The 17,627-nt window shown below is 42.7% G+C and overlaps 1 protein-coding gene across 2 annotated transcripts in view; it reads right to left on the bottom strand.

Annotated features, from left to right (window-relative positions):
• LOC121541553 (homer protein homolog 1-like) overlaps positions 1–17,627 on the bottom strand; it is a 65,729-nt gene that overhangs the window by 6,668 nt on the left and 41,434 nt on the right. The window contains exons 2-9 of one of the 2 annotated variants that reach the window (XM_041850632.2): positions 15,747–15,903; positions 10,392–10,523; positions 3,301–3,393; positions 2,785–2,856; positions 1,963–2,111; positions 1,227–1,386; positions 539–649; positions 144–224 (exon numbers count right to left, since the gene is read on the bottom strand). In XM_041850632.2, coding sequence (XP_041706566.1) covers positions 144–224; positions 539–649; positions 1,227–1,386; positions 1,963–2,111; positions 2,785–2,856; positions 3,301–3,393; positions 10,392–10,523; positions 15,747–15,903 — 955 coding nt within the window. The remainder of the gene's footprint in view (positions 1–143; positions 225–538; positions 650–1,226; positions 1,387–1,962; positions 2,112–2,784; positions 2,857–3,300; positions 3,394–10,391; positions 10,524–15,746; positions 15,904–17,627) is intronic. The other variant, XM_041850633.2, reaches the window with a different exon arrangement.

Raw genomic sequence — 17,627 nt, 5'->3', positions numbered from 1 at the left:
CCAAAGTCACGAGAGTGCGACTGCCCCATATTATGTTGTACCGAAGTTGACTGACTGAAAGAGAAAAGGTATGTATGTAAGGCCCAGTGCGGTGTGCAGAACAGTACAGTACAGTGAAGAACAGTATTTTTCATAAGTCTCGCCTGTAGTGTCTGTGTTAGTGATTCCTTCTGAGTCTGGAACTCATTGGCACTCTCCACTTCCTCTTTCAGCCTCTCTAGTTCCTGCAGGGAGGAAAAAAATACATTTACAAGTTTCACGTTTTATTTGTCACATGCACAAGTACAGTGAAATGCTTACCTTGCAAGCCCTTCCCAACAGTGCAGTATTCAATATCAAAATAGTTGGAGAAATAAGAAATAAGAGATAAGAAAAGAAAACAGGAGAATGTAAGCTATATACAGGGTCAGTGCCAGTACCACATTTACAATGTGCAGGGATACTGGAGTGGCTCAAAGACACAGGGCTCACATGTATGCTTTCTCCCTCATAAATGCAGTTTACATGCCACACGCACATTCGCGCACACACTCCTTACCTCCTCCTTGGACTTTAATGCTGACTCCAGTTCTTCTATTGTCTGGTTGAGCTCAGTCTTCTGGGATTTGATGACTGTCATCTGACCACTCACACACTCCAGCTCTGTCACCTGAGGACATACACAGTGTGGGTAATCATACTGTGTTCTTTGTGTAACCATTATGATCTGTTTGTGTAGCCTCTCTCTATTACAGACCTGGGTTCAAATACTATTTCAAATATCTCAATTACTTTCACATACATTTCGAAGTAAGTATTCCAATATTTTTTTATTTGAAAAGACAAGTAGTTCAATATTGGAATGTATTTGAAAATACACTTGGAAAGTATTGGCATGTATTTGCAAATACTCAAATACACTGACTCAAAAACACTTGCATGCATTTAACTGAGGTATTTGAAAATAGTATTTGAAATAAGTATTTGAAAATACTTTCAAAAAGTTCCAATAGAAGTAGTTGATTCGGGCCACATTATTTGAAAAAACTCAAAAACACAGAAAATAATATTTAAATAACAGATAATCAAATACACAGGTATTTGAAACCAGGTCTGCTCTCTTACCCGTTTATAAACTCAGTCTTACCCATTTGTGTAGCCTATCTTACTAGTTTGTATAGTTTATTTATCTTACCAATTTGTGTATTCTCTCTCTATTACGCCTTTATAAAGTTAGTCAGTCTTACGCGTTTATGTAGTCTCTCAGCCTCCTCCTGGTAAGCAGCCAGTTGTTGTTTCCACTGTTTGACGTTGGCTGTGGACTCCAGCAGAGCTGCTGTCAGCTTGGCATTGTTGCCCTTCAGGGCTGCCAGCTCGGCCTCCCAGTGCTTGTTTATACTGGACGAACTGGAGACAGACAGAGACAGACAGACAGACAGACAGACAGACAGACAGACAGGCAGACAGACAGGCAGACAGGCATAAACTTCAGAACTGTTTCGGTGACCATGAGCTGAGACCAAGATCCAGAGTATTTAGACCATGACAAGACCAAGACTGCTTTTTTGTAGTCTTGAGTGGTCTTAAGACCAAGACCACAAGATCAACACTCCATCTCTGATAAAACATAATAATTGTCTTCCTGAAGAATAACAATGCTATCATTTGACTCTTGGGTAGAATACTAAACCATTCCAGCAGCAATGTACAAATTATACATGTTCAACTTCATGTTCATCAGCACCGTGGAGTACTGCGTCTGTTCAGCTTGTAACAGAGGAAAATTAGGGAGTTTTAAATGAGGGAATTGGAAGACCGTTTTTTTTTTTTAAATTGGTATGATCTTAACATTTCCAAAGAGAACTGAATGTGTTCATTTCTTCAGCCTTCACCCACTGACCGACCATGCCTTTCCCACTAAGGTGCACTCTCTTTGGGCTTGGCACCATACTCCTGCCCCTGCTTTTAGAGCCTGGGTCTTACCTGTGAGAGAAGGGCAGTTGGTTCTGGGAAGGCTCGGCACGGGGCTCAGGGAGGTACTGCGGCGTTTCGGGGGTGGTGCCCCTCTCGTCATCAGTGCCGTTGATGCTCTCCGGGGTCAAAGGTGACTGCAGGTCGCCAGTGGCTGACTCCTGACATGATGTAAACAAGAAGGTTAAAGGAACAGAAATACCCATAAACAGTTTTTGTATGTTCTCAGGTGCTGGGTAAAGAAAATACTGATGTAATGTGGAGAGAATACCTGCAAAATGATTTATACTCCACAGAAAGTGATGTTTAATTTTTAGTTTTTTCAAGTGAGTTTTAGTTTTTCTCAAGTGAGTAGGCCTATGTGTTTTTAAGTGAGCCTGTCATTTTCTCACTTGAAAAAAGAAACATCACTTTATGGGAGCATAAATATCTGACATTGGGAGATAGGAGAGTTAATCTGATACTGAGAAGGGGTTAATTAATCTGGGTGTTAATCTGATATTAGGATGGGAGAGAGAGAGAGGAGTTGTTAATCCACGATGGAGGGCAGGGTTCTCCCCAAAGAGTGGAACAGTGCCATTCATCACCTTGTTCAATTCTGGGTTAAATATATACTGTACATACTGTATAGTGGATAAAAAATGTGTAATTTCCATCAATTTTTCTAAGATACAGCAGTGGCAACATTCTGGGGAGACCCTGAAGGGGTGGGCTGGAGTGTGTTAGCCTGGCGTTGGGTGGTAGTGAGACGTCAACGCTGGACTGGGGTAGGAGTCGAAGCAGGAGGGTTATTGAGACTGGGGTCAGATGACAATGATTTTGATTCCATTTTACCTTCTTTCTTACAGGTACTTTGGGAGGTACTTTGGGAAGTACTGGGAGCACATTCTTTTTTACTGCAGCAACCTGGGGAAGAGTTGCAGGGGAGAAGAGATGGATTGAATGAGCCAATTGAAAGCTGGGGGTGGTTAGGTGGCCAGGTTGGGAGTTTAGCCAGGAAACTGGAGTTAACACACTACTCTTGCCATGGGAGTAGTGACCACGGACACTCCCATTAGGAATCAGTTTAATGTCTCATCCAAGGGACTTTACGCTTTTGCAGGGTAGTGTTTCCAATCACTTCCTATGATACTTAAATCACTTGGAGGTCCATTCACTCCCATTGTTTTCTGGTTTTAAAAAAATAATGTAAGGGAAGGGTTATACAAAAACAACAGGTGTTTTGCAGTCTTCCTAGTCCAAAGACTACATTAAATGTGAGGACATTTTTTTAAATCAAGGTGAGTAAGTAGGTAAACTACCCCTTCTGAGGTTGGGGTTAGGATTAGGTGTATGTGTTGTTGGGATTACCTGAGAGGGGGTGCTGGTGAGTTCCATCTTCTCCTGGGATTTCTCCTTGGCTAACCGAGCTGCCTCTTTAAACTCTGCAAACTTCTCTGCAAACTGAGAAAGAACCACAAAGACACAGACAAAACTGACTAAACCAGTTTGTGATGTGTGTGTCTGTGTCTGTGTGTGTATGCACAAGCGTGTTTGTGAGCTCAAGCTTGTTTATATGTGTCCCCCTGTCCCAGTCTGTGATCCCCACATGCTTCAAGATGTCCACCATAGAGAGAAATAGTAATGCTGTCTTTTTGTAGGCACTAACTCCACCATGGTTCGTTGGACAAAACCTATGGGGAAATGAATGGTGTTTTCGTAGGTTTTTGGATAAACACAGAAAATAAGGTCTGTAGTAAACACAGGCTTAGGAGATCTTATATGTTTTGTTCTATGAGATAATGAGATAATCTTCATCAGCTAACGGCACTTTTTGTGAATTTTGAAGCATTTATATAATAACAAAATTAATACATGTTAACTGACTGATATTATTTCATAGAACAAAACGTATACGATCTCCTAAGCCTGTGTTAACCTCAGACCTTATTTCCTGCGTTTATCCCAAAACCCTATTCTTTCCCCATTCATTTTCCCCATAGGGATGGCGGAACGAACCAGAAGTAACTCATTTCCTGGTTTTATGACTACAAGCTGGCGAGCTCTATTGTCCCTGTATCCAAGCAAACAAAGGTAACCTGCCTAAATGACTATCGCCCTGTAGCACTCACTTCTATCATCATTAAGTGCTTTGATCCCACCTGGACAAGAGGAATACCTATGTGAGAATGCGGTTCATCGACTACAGTTCAGCTTTCAACACCATAGTCCCCTCCAAGCTCGTCACTAAGCTCAAGGCCCTGGGTCTGAACTCCTCTCTCTGCAACTGGATCCTGGACTTCCTGACACGCAGACCCCAGGCGGTGAGCGTAGGCAACAACACCTCCCCCACACTGACTTTCAACACGGGGGCCCCCCAGGTATTTGTGCTCAGCCCCCTCCTGTACTCCCTGTACACTCATGACTGCGTGGACTCCAACACCATCATTAAGTTTGCCGAGACACAGCGGTGCCTTGGAACAACAGGCTCCGAGACAGCTTCTACCACTAGGCCATCAGACTGCTAAACAGCTAACCCTTGCTGTCTCCCTGCACAGACCTGCACCTTAGTGACTATTTGCACCCTAGAGCCTATCTGCACTTTAGAGGCTATTTGCACGGACTCTCCACACATCCAACCCTTACACACAAGCACACACACACACACATAACATACCCACCCACAAACACCCACAAGCACACACACACACACACACACATAACATACCCACCCACAAACACCCACAAGCACACACACATAACATACCCACCCACAAACACCCACAAACACACACACACACAGCTGCTCTAGTATATGAGTGCTAAATTGAGCCATTTTTTACATTCAGCATCACTCCGTCAAGGGAAATATAGTAGGGATATAACGATTCACCGATACGCATAGGTCCTTGATTCAAATGTTTAAGATATGACTGCATCGGTCTGTGGACCCCAAACCGATCCAAATGTAGCATGCATTGGTCATAAAATCGATTCAAACGTTACGAATCGCCGATTCACTAACATGTTTTGCTCATATTACTTTCTTTCTACCTTCCGAAAAATACCTCATCTTTGTGGCATCTTCAGTGTCGAACTAAGCATGTAACTGTGTTGACAGTCAATGATCGACAAGTCATTTTGCCTGCCAAACAACCCTAGGGAATATCAGTAGCCTAGTCAAACTGGGCACTGTGCCCAGCTTCGCGTGAGGTAAGCGGCCTGTTCCTGATCTTGCACATCTGCGTGGCACCTTCAGCATTCACATGATAAAATGTATTGGGTTAGCCTTTATTATTTGAGTGACAACCTATGCAATTCTCTAGGTTATTGTTATTTATGCGCTGTTGAAAATTGTGTTTTACCGGAATAAAGGTGAGCTACCGGAGACACAACTCTCATCTGGCTATACATGCTGAACGGGGCTTACAATAGATTTGATTTAGATAGTTCAGGTTTACCATCAGCAATAGTTTTGGTAGTTTTGCTTTAAACTATCAGTGCATATGGTCATTTTTAGATATACAGGGTAAAGTTGATAATTTCATAACAATGAATCACTTTTGCGAGGCGCACTGCATGTAGTGATGTGCAGTACGCAAACGATTCGTTATTTTTGAACAACTCTTTTTACTGACTAGTTTTTCTGAGTGACTTGTTCATTTTAGTTGTTCGTTTGACCTGCTGGCCGCAATGACTCCTATAGCAGGATTAATTAACTCTCCTCCGGCTCAGCTGCCCCAGAGACATGCTCCAACCAACAACTGTCTGTCATACAGTGCATTCGGAAAGTATTCAGACCCCTTCCCCACATTTTGTTACGTTACAGCCTTATTCTAAAATGGATTAAAGACGTTTTTTTCCTCATCAACCTACACATAATACCCCATAATGACAAAGCGAAAACAGGTTTTTAAACATTTTTGCAAATGTATTAAAAATACAAAACTGAAATACCTTATTTATATAAGTATTCAGACCCTTTGCTATGAGACGCGAAAACAGGTGCATCCTGTTTCCATTGATCATCCTTGAGATGTTTCTACAACTTGATTGGAGTTCACCTCTGGTAAATTCAATTGATTGGACATGATTTGGAAAGGCACACAGCTATCTGTTTTCAGGTTAAAAAATAAACGGAATAGAGCTAAGCACAGGCAAAATCCTAGAGGAAAACCTGGTTCAGTCTGCTTTCCACCAGACTCTGGGAGATTCATTTACCTCTCAGTAGGACAATAACCTAAAACACAAGGCCAAATCTACACTGGAGTTGCTTACCAAGAAAACAGTGAATGTTCCTGAGTGGCCGAGTTATAGTTTTAACTTACATCTACATGAAAATCTACCTGAAAATGGTTGTCTAGCGATGATCAACAACCAATTTGACAGAGCTTGAGGAATTTTGAAAAGAATAATGAGCAAATGTTGCACAATCCAGGTGTGGAAAGCTCTTAGAGACTTACCCAGAAAGACACACAGTTGTAATCACTGCCAAAGGTACTTCTACAAATTATTGACTCAGGGGTGTGAATACTTATGTAAATTAGATAGTTTTGTATTTCATTTTAAATAAATTTGCTAAAATGTCAAAAAACTTTTCACTTTGTCATTATGGGGTATTGTGTGTAGGGGGTAATATGTTTAATCCATTTTGAATTCAGGCTGTAAAACAACTAAATGTGGAATAAGTCAAGCGTTAAGCATACCTTCTCAAGGCACTGTATTTAATGTAGATACCAGGGTAGGGGTCAATTAAATTTCAATTCCAGTCAATTCAGAAAGTAAGCTAAATTCCAATTCCAAATGTTCCTCATTAAAAAGCATTGCAAATAATTGGAATTTGGAATTTCAGTGTACTGGAATTGACTGTAATTGAACCCAACCCTGCTAGATAGGTATTGAATAATCTTGGAAGGGAAAGATGCACATCCCTAAAATATAGTATTCTTTCTAAAAAAAGATATCTACATACAGTGCCTTGCAAAAGTATTCATCCCCCTTGGTGTTTTTCCTATTTTGTTGCATTTCAACCTGTAATTTAAATGGATTTTTATTTGGATTTCATGTAATGGACATACACAAAATAGTCCAAGTTGGTGAAGTGAAATGAAAAAAAGAACTTGTTTCAAACAATTCTAAAAAATTAATAACGGAAAAGTGGTGCATGCATATGTATTCACCCTCTTTGCTATGAAGCCCCTAAATAAGATCTGGTGCAACCAATTACCTTCAGAAGTCACATAATTAGTTAAATAAAGTCCACCTGTGTGCAATCTAAGTGTCACATGATCTCAGTATATACAGTGGGGAGATCAAGTATTTGATACACTGCCGATTTTGCAGGTTTTCCTACTTACAAAGCATGTAGAGGTCTGTCATTTTTTTCATAGGTACAGTGGGGGAAAAAAGCATTTAGTCAGCCACTAATTGTGCAAGTTCTCCCACTTAAAAAGATGAGAGAGGCCTGTAATTTTCATCATAGGTACACGTCAACTATGACAGACAAAATGAGAAAAATAAATCCAGAAAATCACATTGTAGGATTTTTTATGAATTTATTTGCAAATTATGGTGGAAAATAAGTATTTGGTCAATAACAAAAGTTTTTCAATACTTTGTTATATACCCTTTGTTGGCAATAACACAGGTCAAACGTTTTCTGTAAGTCTTCACAAGGTTTTCACACACTGTTGCTGGTATTTTGGCCCATTCCTCCATGCAGATCTCCTCTAGTGCAGTGATGTTTTGGGGCTGTCGCTGGGAAACACGGACTTTCAACTCCCTCCAAAGATTTTCTATGGGGTTGAGATCTGGAGACTGGCTAGGCCACTCCAGGACCTTGAAATGCTTCTTACGAAGCCACTCCTTCGTTGCCCGGGCGGTGTGTTTGGGATCATTGTCATGCTGAAAGACCCAGCCACGTTTCATCTTCAATGCCTTTGCTGATGGAAGGAGGTTTTCACTCAAAATCTCACGATACATGGCCCCATTCATTCTTTCCTTTACACGGATCAGTCGTCCTGGTCCCTTTGCAGAAAAACAGCCCCAAAGCATGATGTTTCCACCCCCATGCTTCACAGTAGGTATGGTGTTCTTTGGATGCAACTCAGCATTCTTTGTCCTCCAAACACGACGAGTTGAGTTTTTTCCAAAATGTTCTATTTTGGTTTCATCTGACCATATGACATTCTCCCAATCCTCTTATGGATCATCCAAATGCACTCTAGCAAACTTCAGACGGGCCTGGACATGTACTGGCTTAAGCAGGGGGACACGTCTGGCACTGCAGGACTTGAGTCCCTGGCGGCTTAGTGTGTTATTGATGGTAGGCTTTGTTACTTTGGTCCCAGCTCTCTGCAGGTCATTCACTAGGTCCCCCCGTGTGGTTCTGGGATTTTTGCTCACCGTTCTTGTGATCATTTTGACCCCACTGGGTGAGATCTTGCGTGGAGCCCCAGATCGAGGGAGATTATCAGTGGTCTTGTATGTCTTCCATTTCCTAATAATTGCTCCCACAGTAGATTTCTTCAAACCAAGCTGCTTACCTATTGCAGATTCAGTCTTCCCAGCCTGGTGCAGGTCTACAATTTTGTTTCTGGTGTCCTTTGACAGCTCTTTGGTCTTGGCCATAGTGGAGTTTGGAGTGTGACTGTTTGAGGTTGTGGACAGGTGTCTTTTATACTGATAACAAGTTCAAACAGGTGCCATTAATACAGGTAACGAATGGAGGACAGAGGAGCCTCTTAAAGAAAAAGTTACAGGTCTGTGAGAGCCAGAAATCTTGCTTGTTTGTAGGTGATCAAATACTTATTTTCCACCATAATTTGCAAATAAATTCATTACAAATCCTACAATGTGATTTTCTGGAAAAAAAAATCTCAATTTGTCTGTCATAGTTGACGTGTACCTATGATGAAAATTACAGGCCTCTCTCATCTTTTTAAGTGGGAGAACTTGCACAATTGGTGGCTGACTAAATACTTTTTTCCCCCACTGTATTTCTGAATGTTGTGTATCCCTAGCAAAAAACTGAAAAATGTGTTCTCTTGGCACAACTTACCCCGGGTAAATTGAGCCGCGGGACAGGGTAAGTTAAGCCGCCTACACATTTCTGTACTGAAGAAAATATTACCACTACCTTTTTAAAACCATGTCTATCTTTATTTCCCAAACACAATTCAACACAATCGCAATGGCTTTTTGTCTTGTAAGCATTTTAAGCATCTTAAGCATCCTTTTACAGGCTTAACACCTAACACACACGTTGTACTTTCCTTCAAGGAGGCTGCCTTACATTACGCCTGGGAAGAAAACACTTCAATTTGCTCAACTTGCCATTAGCTCAACCATTGGCTCAACTTAACCCATGGCCATTGGCTGAACTTACCCCAAGGCAAACATTTTTACTATATTAGCCAACACAGCTACAAGGATGCACTTTTAGGAGCTCATATTGAAGCTTATAGAATGCCAACTGATGTATAAAACAATCTTTAAATGATCTACTTTGGTTTAGATAAAAGCATCATGAAACCTCTAACACAATAAATCCCAAAAAATGTGGACCTTACTTGTTTACCACTTTTTCCATGTGGTTTCTTCCTTCACAGACTCCATGAAATTATGACCTCTTCCTAAATATTTGGTCAAATGATTCATTTTGTGTATAGTTTCCTAGAAACAAGGGTGGCTCTACTTACCCATCTGGCTCAACTTACCCCACTCTCCCCTACATTGTAATTAGAATTTAATAGAATATATTGGAATAAAACATATTGTCCATCCAGGATGGACATTTTTCTTTGGCATCACCTTCCATTAAAATGATCACATACACATACATTCTCAACTTCATAGACATTTAAACCAGTCAGTCCATCATGTTGCATACACTAAAAACATAGAGGACATTGATACATTCACTCACAACCGACCACTGTCCCAACTGCACTGGATAGATAAGTACATATACTGATACAATTTACTTTGCATTTAGTAGTCCAACAGCACAAGGAACGAATGAATGTTTGAACACGTTCTTCTTGGCCATGGGCATTCTGAAGCACCGGCCAGAGGGAAGCCTCTCGAACTGAGGGTGTAGAGGGTGGGAGGGGTCGCCAACGACAGCCAGTGCCTTCTTTTTGGTTGCCTTGTGGAACAGACTGCTCAAATGTGCCTGTGATCAACCAAGTACTTGACATAGCACATACACTATCTATTCTGTATATCATATTGTGTACATATCAGGCTATTACTTTGCATACTACCTCTTCTATTACTTGTTATTTTTTATTTGAATGGACTATTATTGATATTATTGTACTGCAATTCTGAGGGAGCTAGCACACAAGCATTTTGCTGCACCTTTTATGCCTGCTGTAAACTGTGTACGTGACAAATAAAATGTCATTGGAATTTGATTGGATTGGATTTGATTTGAGTGTGTGTGTGTGTGTGTGTACCTTGAGCAGGTTGTTCTCTGAGGAGAAGCCTAGACCGTAGACGGTGTTGGCTCGGCTGTCGGCCCACTGGCCAAATTTCTGGGAGGTCTTCGTAAAGGTCATGTTGGGGGTGATGGTGCTGTTGATGATTGCCTGGGGAAGGAGAGAAGAGTTCTATGAGTCACAAAAGCAATGCTGATCATTTTATGTCTAAGCCCATTTGTCTAAGATGAGTGGGCTTGTATTCTGGATGGTTGCCTACAGCAACAGTAACGACTGGATATGTATTATCTATCTGTGTTTGTGTCAGATGGAAAGTCTGTGTGTGTGTGTGTGTGTATGTGTGTGTGTTACATCCCCATTGATCGGTAAAGAAGAAGCAGTCAATGAGAATGAAGGCCCCAGTGAGGCTGATTGACTCAACTGGCATCGACCACAGTTGGAGAAAGGGGAGAGGGGTGAGGGAGAGGGCGGGGGCGGGGGTGGGGGTGGGAGGTGTGTGGTGAAGTAGAGAGGGAGGTAGGTGGGTGAGGGAGGGGTGTTGGATGAGGGAGTAAGGGAGATGAGGTGTGGCACACTGGTATTGTTGCCTCTGAGACATGAAGCCTGTTTTAGTACTTGGGGCATATTAGTTCTATGCGGGCCCGGATCCACAAGGGGTCAAAGGGGGAAAAAGGGGCCTAAGTTGAAACTTGTGCCCCCTCAGTTTTAGTTTTATGTCCCTATATAAAAATAGCAAGAAAGTTAAAATGATTGAGTGAGAGGTTGCCGCAAAAAATCTGTATCTCTGCTTTCTAGCCACTGCCGCTCCGCATCTCATCATTCCATTTGTTTTGTCTTGTTTATTACACACACCTGGTTCATATCCCCTCATCAGTACCTGTATAAGTGTTCCCTCTGCCCCCTTGTCTTTGTGTGTGATTGTTTATTGTGGAGGATAGTTAAGCTCGGTGGAGCTCTGTGTATTTTGTATCGCCGGGATATTTCCCTGTGTGCCGTGTATTTTCCAGTGCGCCTGTTTGCACACTAGAGTGTTTTGACGCATTTCTGTGTAACTCTGTAATTCCGGAATAAAGCCTGTTATTCTGTGATTTACCCTCCTGCACCTGACTCCTTCGACATCACCTCATCACACAGAGCGCGCCGCGGTGTGAGTAGTAGGGCTATGGAAACCACTGGGGCCGTTAGGTATGACTCCCTTGGCTTTCTATTTAAAAAAATAACGCTTCTTATCTGTGTTAGGCTAAGTGAATAACGTGACATGCCTCCGCCTGTAATATTTGATTTTGATTTATAAAGGCGGGGTCAAGTTTACCGTAGAAGCTGCTTCACTCAGCGCCCTACCACAACAGATTTTAGATAGCTTCTTAGCTAGCTGTAAAAAGCTTTAGTGTTATTAGCCTTAACCTATTTAGCTAGCTCGAACTAGCTAATCTGCCACTACCACGATGGATATCAGAATTTGGCTTCGCCAAAGTATCCAAACAAAGCCAAGGGAGAAGGGGACACCTGGCTACAGTGTCAGTGGTTGTTAAAAGTTGTGAAAGCATTGTGAAGTTCCTCTCTGACATCGAATGCACGTGTTCTTACAACACAGAAGTAAGACTTGAGGCTAAAGGACTTCTGAAGGTGGTGACGGACCATGGCTTTAAGTTTACAGCCACCATGGTGCACATAATCCTCAGTCTTCTTGATCCTCCAAACAAACGACTCCAGGCAAAAGCAATGGATCTTTACACTGGAGTCAAAGTGGTCCGTAGTGCGTTGGAGAGCATTGAGAAGCTGAGGTGTGACAGCGAGTTCGAAGCTTTTTGGGCAGAGTTAAGTGCCAAGTGGCACTGACGCACCACCAGCTCCAAGCAAACGACGACGTTATGTAAGTACAAATCGCAAGAAATATGTGTTGGACAGTACAGTAGGCCAGCAGGACATAGGAGAAGAGACTGAGTGTAAAAGACTGTTCTTCAGCACATTGGATACTGTCATTGGTGAAATGTCAGAATGATTCAGCGAAAGCAACAGCCAACTGGTGGAGGCCTTGTGTGCCCTTGACCTAGAGAGCCATAACTTTCTAGATGTGAAAAAGGTGAAACCACTGCTGGATCTAAGCAAAACTGATTTGGTGGAAGCTGAGTTTAGTGTCGCTCGCCAGTTTTTGCAGACTGAAATCGCCCGCTCCGGCTCCAATGAGGACAAATGGACCCTACTTGATATCCTGCAATGATTCTCTAGGCCACAGTTACATGCGAGAACTCATTTTTCACTTTGAAAAACGTGTTCAGTCAGCACAGAAGAAGCATGCTACAACAGAGGAGAGCTCAACTAATCCAACTGGCATTTGAGGGGGATCTTACAAGAAGATTTCAGGGAGAATGGAATGATCGATTACTCAGGAAGTTCCACAGAGCTTCAAGGAGGCTGCAACTCTTCTGAAAAGGTAAGAAACAATCTACACTGAACAAAAATATAAACGCAACATGCAACAACTTCAAAGATTTTACTGAGTTACAGTTCATATGAGGACACCAGTCAATATAAATAAATAAATGAGGTCCTAATCTTTGGATTTAACATGACTGGGAATACAGATATGCATCTGTTCGTCACAGATACCTTAAAAAAAGGTAGAGGCGTGGATCAGAAAACCAGAAAACCTCTTCAATGGCTGTGCGTAGTTGCTGGATATTGGCGGGAACTGGAACAAACTGTCGTACACGTCGAACCAGAGCATCCCAAACATGCTAAATGGGTGACATGTCTGCTGAGTGTGCAGGACATGGAAGAACTGCGACATTTTCAGCTTCCAGGAATTGTGTACAGATCCTTGCGACATGGGGCTGTGCATTATCATGCTGAAACATGAGGTGATGGCAGCGGATGAATGGCACAACAATGGGCCTCAGGATCTCATCACGGTACCTCTGTGCATTCAAATTGCCATCGATAAAATGCAATTGTGTTCGTTGTCCGTAACTTATGCCTGCCCATACCATAACCCCACTGCCACCATGGGGCATTTTATTCACAACGTTGAAATCAGCAAACCGCTCGCCCACACGACACCAGACACGCTGTCTGCAGCCCAGTACAGTTGAAACCGGAATTCATCCGTGAAGAGCACACATCTCCAGCGTGCCAGTGGCCATCGATAGTGAGCATTTGCCCACTGAAGTCGATGACGAACTGCAGTCAGGTCAAGACCCTGGTGAGGATGATGAGCATGCAGATGAGCTTCCCTGAGATGTTTTCTGACAGTTTGTGCAGAAATTATTCGGTTGTGCAACCCCACAGTTTCATCAGCTGTCCGGGTGGCTGGTCTCAGATGATCCCGCAGGTGAAGAAGCCGGATGTGGAGGTCCTGGGCTGGCGTGGTTACACGTGGTATGCGGTTGTGAGGGCAGTTCTCTAAAACGACGTTGGAGGTGGCTTATGGTAGAGAAATGAACATTCAATTCTCTGGCAACTGCTCTGGTGGACATTCCTGCAGTCAGCATAGCAATTGCCCGCCCCTCAAAACTACGACTGGCCTAGCCAGTCTCCAGACCTTAATCTCATAGAAAATCTGTGGAGGGAGCTGAAGGTTCGAGTTGCCAAACGTCAGCCTCGAAACCTTAATGACTTGGAGAAGATCTGCAAAGAGGAGTGGGACAAAATCCCTCCTGAGATGTGTGCAAACCTGGTGGCCAACTACAAGAAACGTCTAACCTCTGATTGCCAACAAGGGTTTTCCCACCAAGTACTAAGTCATGTTTTGCAGAGGGGTCAAATACTTATTTCCCTCATTAAAATGCAAATCAATTTATAACATTTTTGACATGCGTTTATCTGGATTTTGTTGTTGTTATTCTGTCTCTCACTGTTCAAATAAATCTACCATTAAAATTATAGACTGATAATTTCTTTGTCAGTGGGCAAACGTACAAAATCAGCAGGGGATCAAATACTTTTTTCCTTCACTGTATAAGCAGAATTCAATATAATTTCAATGCAAAAACCCAAATGACGCCACTGGGTATAGCTACATATCGGTATATTTCATCATAGAAATATATACATTCTATGATGTTTTTTTCTTGGTAACCTATTGATTTTTGTGGTTGTAAATAGAAATGTAAGTATTGGAAACGTGTTTTTGGTAGGCCGGCATATTCTAAGCCAAACTGCTATTCAGTATTTTTGTTCGCATGCATGAATATATAGGCTCCTACATTCAGCATTTAATTTGCATTATTTTGTTAAGACAGCTGTGTGTACGGCTGTATTCACATAGGTTGTTTGTAATAGGTGTTTTACCCTATCTATCTTGTAGCCTATATTCATTACTAACGGCCTTGCTTTAGTGTTTCGGGCGCTGTCCATTGTGCTGATACAGCACAGCGGAGATATGCTACAGATTTTGCGCCAACCTGTCACTTCAAAAGCACTCAATGATCTCGGCATCTCTGCATGTGAACTTTATGTTTATTGTGGTATAGCATGATATAAGCAGAATTCAATATCATTCCAATGCAAGAACGCCGATTTCAACTGCCCCCTTAGAACCAGGCCTGGCACCAGGATAAAGTGACTATGTACTTTCTATGTAAATTCTATGTGTGTAAAGTTCTATGTTTGTCTATGTGTGTCTTACAGTGGGCTGTGTGGATGTTAATGACGAGTTTATCCTAGAGCGGCAGGCAGGTGGGCAGCACCACACTGCAGCCAACCCTGGTATTTCAAGCTTAGCCCAGCCCAGCGCAGTAACGGTAACCCCACAGTTGAGTTCACCCACTCGCTAGCTAGCTACAGTAGCTCCACAGCACCAAGGGTCACATATACAGCAATGGAGAGAGAAGCAGAGGACTCTGTGTGTGTGTGTGTGTGTGTGTGTGTGTGTGTGTGTGTGTGGAGAGCATTACATAACCGTTGCAGTGCTGAAATAGTTCCTCCTCCCCTGCAACCCTCTGAAGACAAAAATAATCGTTGTTATGACGTACAGAACATAAGAGGCCATAACGCCCCCACGCCACTACCAACCCATGGGCTCTGCTGCTGCTGCTGCTGCTACCGTTGGCCATGGAAACACACACACACTGTTGGCAAATGTAGGGTGTGTGTGTTGAGTGAGACTGCAACTCAATCTCTGGTTGTGTATGAGGGGACGATCAAATGGGCAACGTCTGTGTGTGAGAGGGAGTACAGTACACAAGCACGCGTTTCACATAAATCAATCCATGATTGATTCTAACTGATCTATAGTTCTACCAGCCCAGAGCCTGAGGGAGCCAGCCTGGTGCCACCTCTAATTTGCTCCCCATAAAATCCCTTTGTTCAGAGGGGAACCATGTGCAACCTCTAATATCTTCCCCTCCTTTTACAAATCTTTAATATACACACCTTGGAGCCGTCGAGGCTGATGATGCGGTAGACGTTGCGCGTGCTGTCGTAGAAGTAGGACACTGTGACGGCGTGTTTACTGGTGGGAACCCAGTTCTTCTTGGTGGTGGGGTCGATCTGGAAGACATGGGCCCTCGTACTGAAGATAGGCTGCTCTCTGCAGAGGAGAGGGAGAGAGAGAGAGTGGGAGAGTCTGCATATACATGGGAATTAAACTCACCACCCTGGTCTTGGTTCGTACAGCTGAGCCGTGTGAAACAAAAGTGCTGGGAGTGTGGAGTGTGTGTGTTTGTGGTAGGTGAGAGACACACACACTGCCTCCAGAGATCTCTACACACATCCATTATTCACAGTCTCCTGCAGTGCACTGCACTTGCCATGACTGGGAGGGGAAAATACACACACAAACACACCCTTCAGTTCCAGTATGTGTGTGCGAACTCTTCAATCCAGATGGACCTCCATTAACATTAGCAAGGAGTTTTAATACCAGCACGAGAAAGACAAACATTACGTAGCCACAGACAGAAATCATTTACTAGAAATGAACGGATGTTATTTTGAAGTTAATCAAATTGAATTGCTGGGTACATTAAGGTACTAAAACAGGAGCAACAGGGATAAATCATGTTCCACTAGCCCATTCATTCCAGATAATGTGCCTCTGCTAAGGCAATAGAGAGGAGGGTCATTAAAGATGATGCATTCCCAGCACAATGCCATTTAAACTGTTACAGCTGCCTGATAAAAATAATTTAACATTAAACTACAAGGAAGTGCTTCCTTTTACTTAAAGCTCTTTGATATAATGTACAGGTACGTAGCATTAATATTCAACCCATAGAAGCGGTTAGATTGGATTGTTGCTCTCCGTGTGGTACTTACAGGATGAGATGAGAGAGAGGATAAGAGTGGCAATATAGGATTGAATAGAGAAAATGGGATAAAAGTATGACAGAGGAACTCTTCGAATAAGGGCTGAAGAAGAGGATGGGAGTATGTATGTGTGATAGAGAGAGAGAGAGAGAGTGAGCGAGAGACAGATGTTAAATTCTACAACCACCTAAAAGGAAGTGATTCCCAAACCTTCCATAACAAAGCCATCACCTACAGAGAGATTAACCTAGAGAAGAGTCCCCTAAGCAAGCTGGTCCTGGGGCTCTGTTCACAAACACAAACAGACCTCACAGAGCCCCAGGACAGCAACAAGTATTTGATCCCCTGCTGATTTTGTACGTTTGCCCACTGACAAAGAAATGATCAGTCTATAATTTTAATGGCAGGTTTATTTGAACAGTGAGAGACAAAATAACAACAAAAAAATCCAGAAGAATGCATGTAAAAAATGTTATAAATTGATTTGCATTTTAATGAGGGAAATAAGTATTTGACCCCTCTGCAAAACATGACTTAGTACTTGGTGGCAAAACCCTTGTTGGCAATCACAGAGGTCAGACGTTTCTTGTAGTTGGCCACCAGGTTTGCACACATCTCAGGAGGGATTTTGTCCCACTCCTCTTTGCAGATCTTCTCCAAGTCATTAAGGTTTCGAGGCTGACGTTTGGCAACTCAAACCTGCTGTTCCCTTCACAGATTTTTCGAAGGGATTAAGGTCTGGAGACTGGCTAGGCCACTCCAGGACCTTAATATGCTTCCTCTTGAGCCACTCCTTTGTTGCCTTGGCCGTGTGTTTTGGGTCATTGTTATGCTGGAATTCCCATCCACGACCCATTTTCAATGCCCTGGCTGAGGGAAGGACGTTCTCACCCAAGATTTGATGGTACATGGCCCCGTCCATCGTCCCTTTGATGCGGTGAAGTTGTCCTGTCCCCTTAGCAGAAAAACACCCCCAAAGCATAATGTTTCCACCTCCATGTTTGA

The sequence above is a fragment of the Coregonus clupeaformis genome, chromosome 27 (genome assembly GCF_020615455.1).
Source record: "Coregonus clupeaformis isolate EN_2021a chromosome 27, ASM2061545v1, whole genome shotgun sequence".
In the NCBI taxonomy this organism is placed as follows: Eukaryota; Metazoa; Chordata; class Actinopteri; order Salmoniformes; family Salmonidae; genus Coregonus; species Coregonus clupeaformis.
This window is presented reverse-complemented; position numbering and strand designations above follow the sequence as displayed.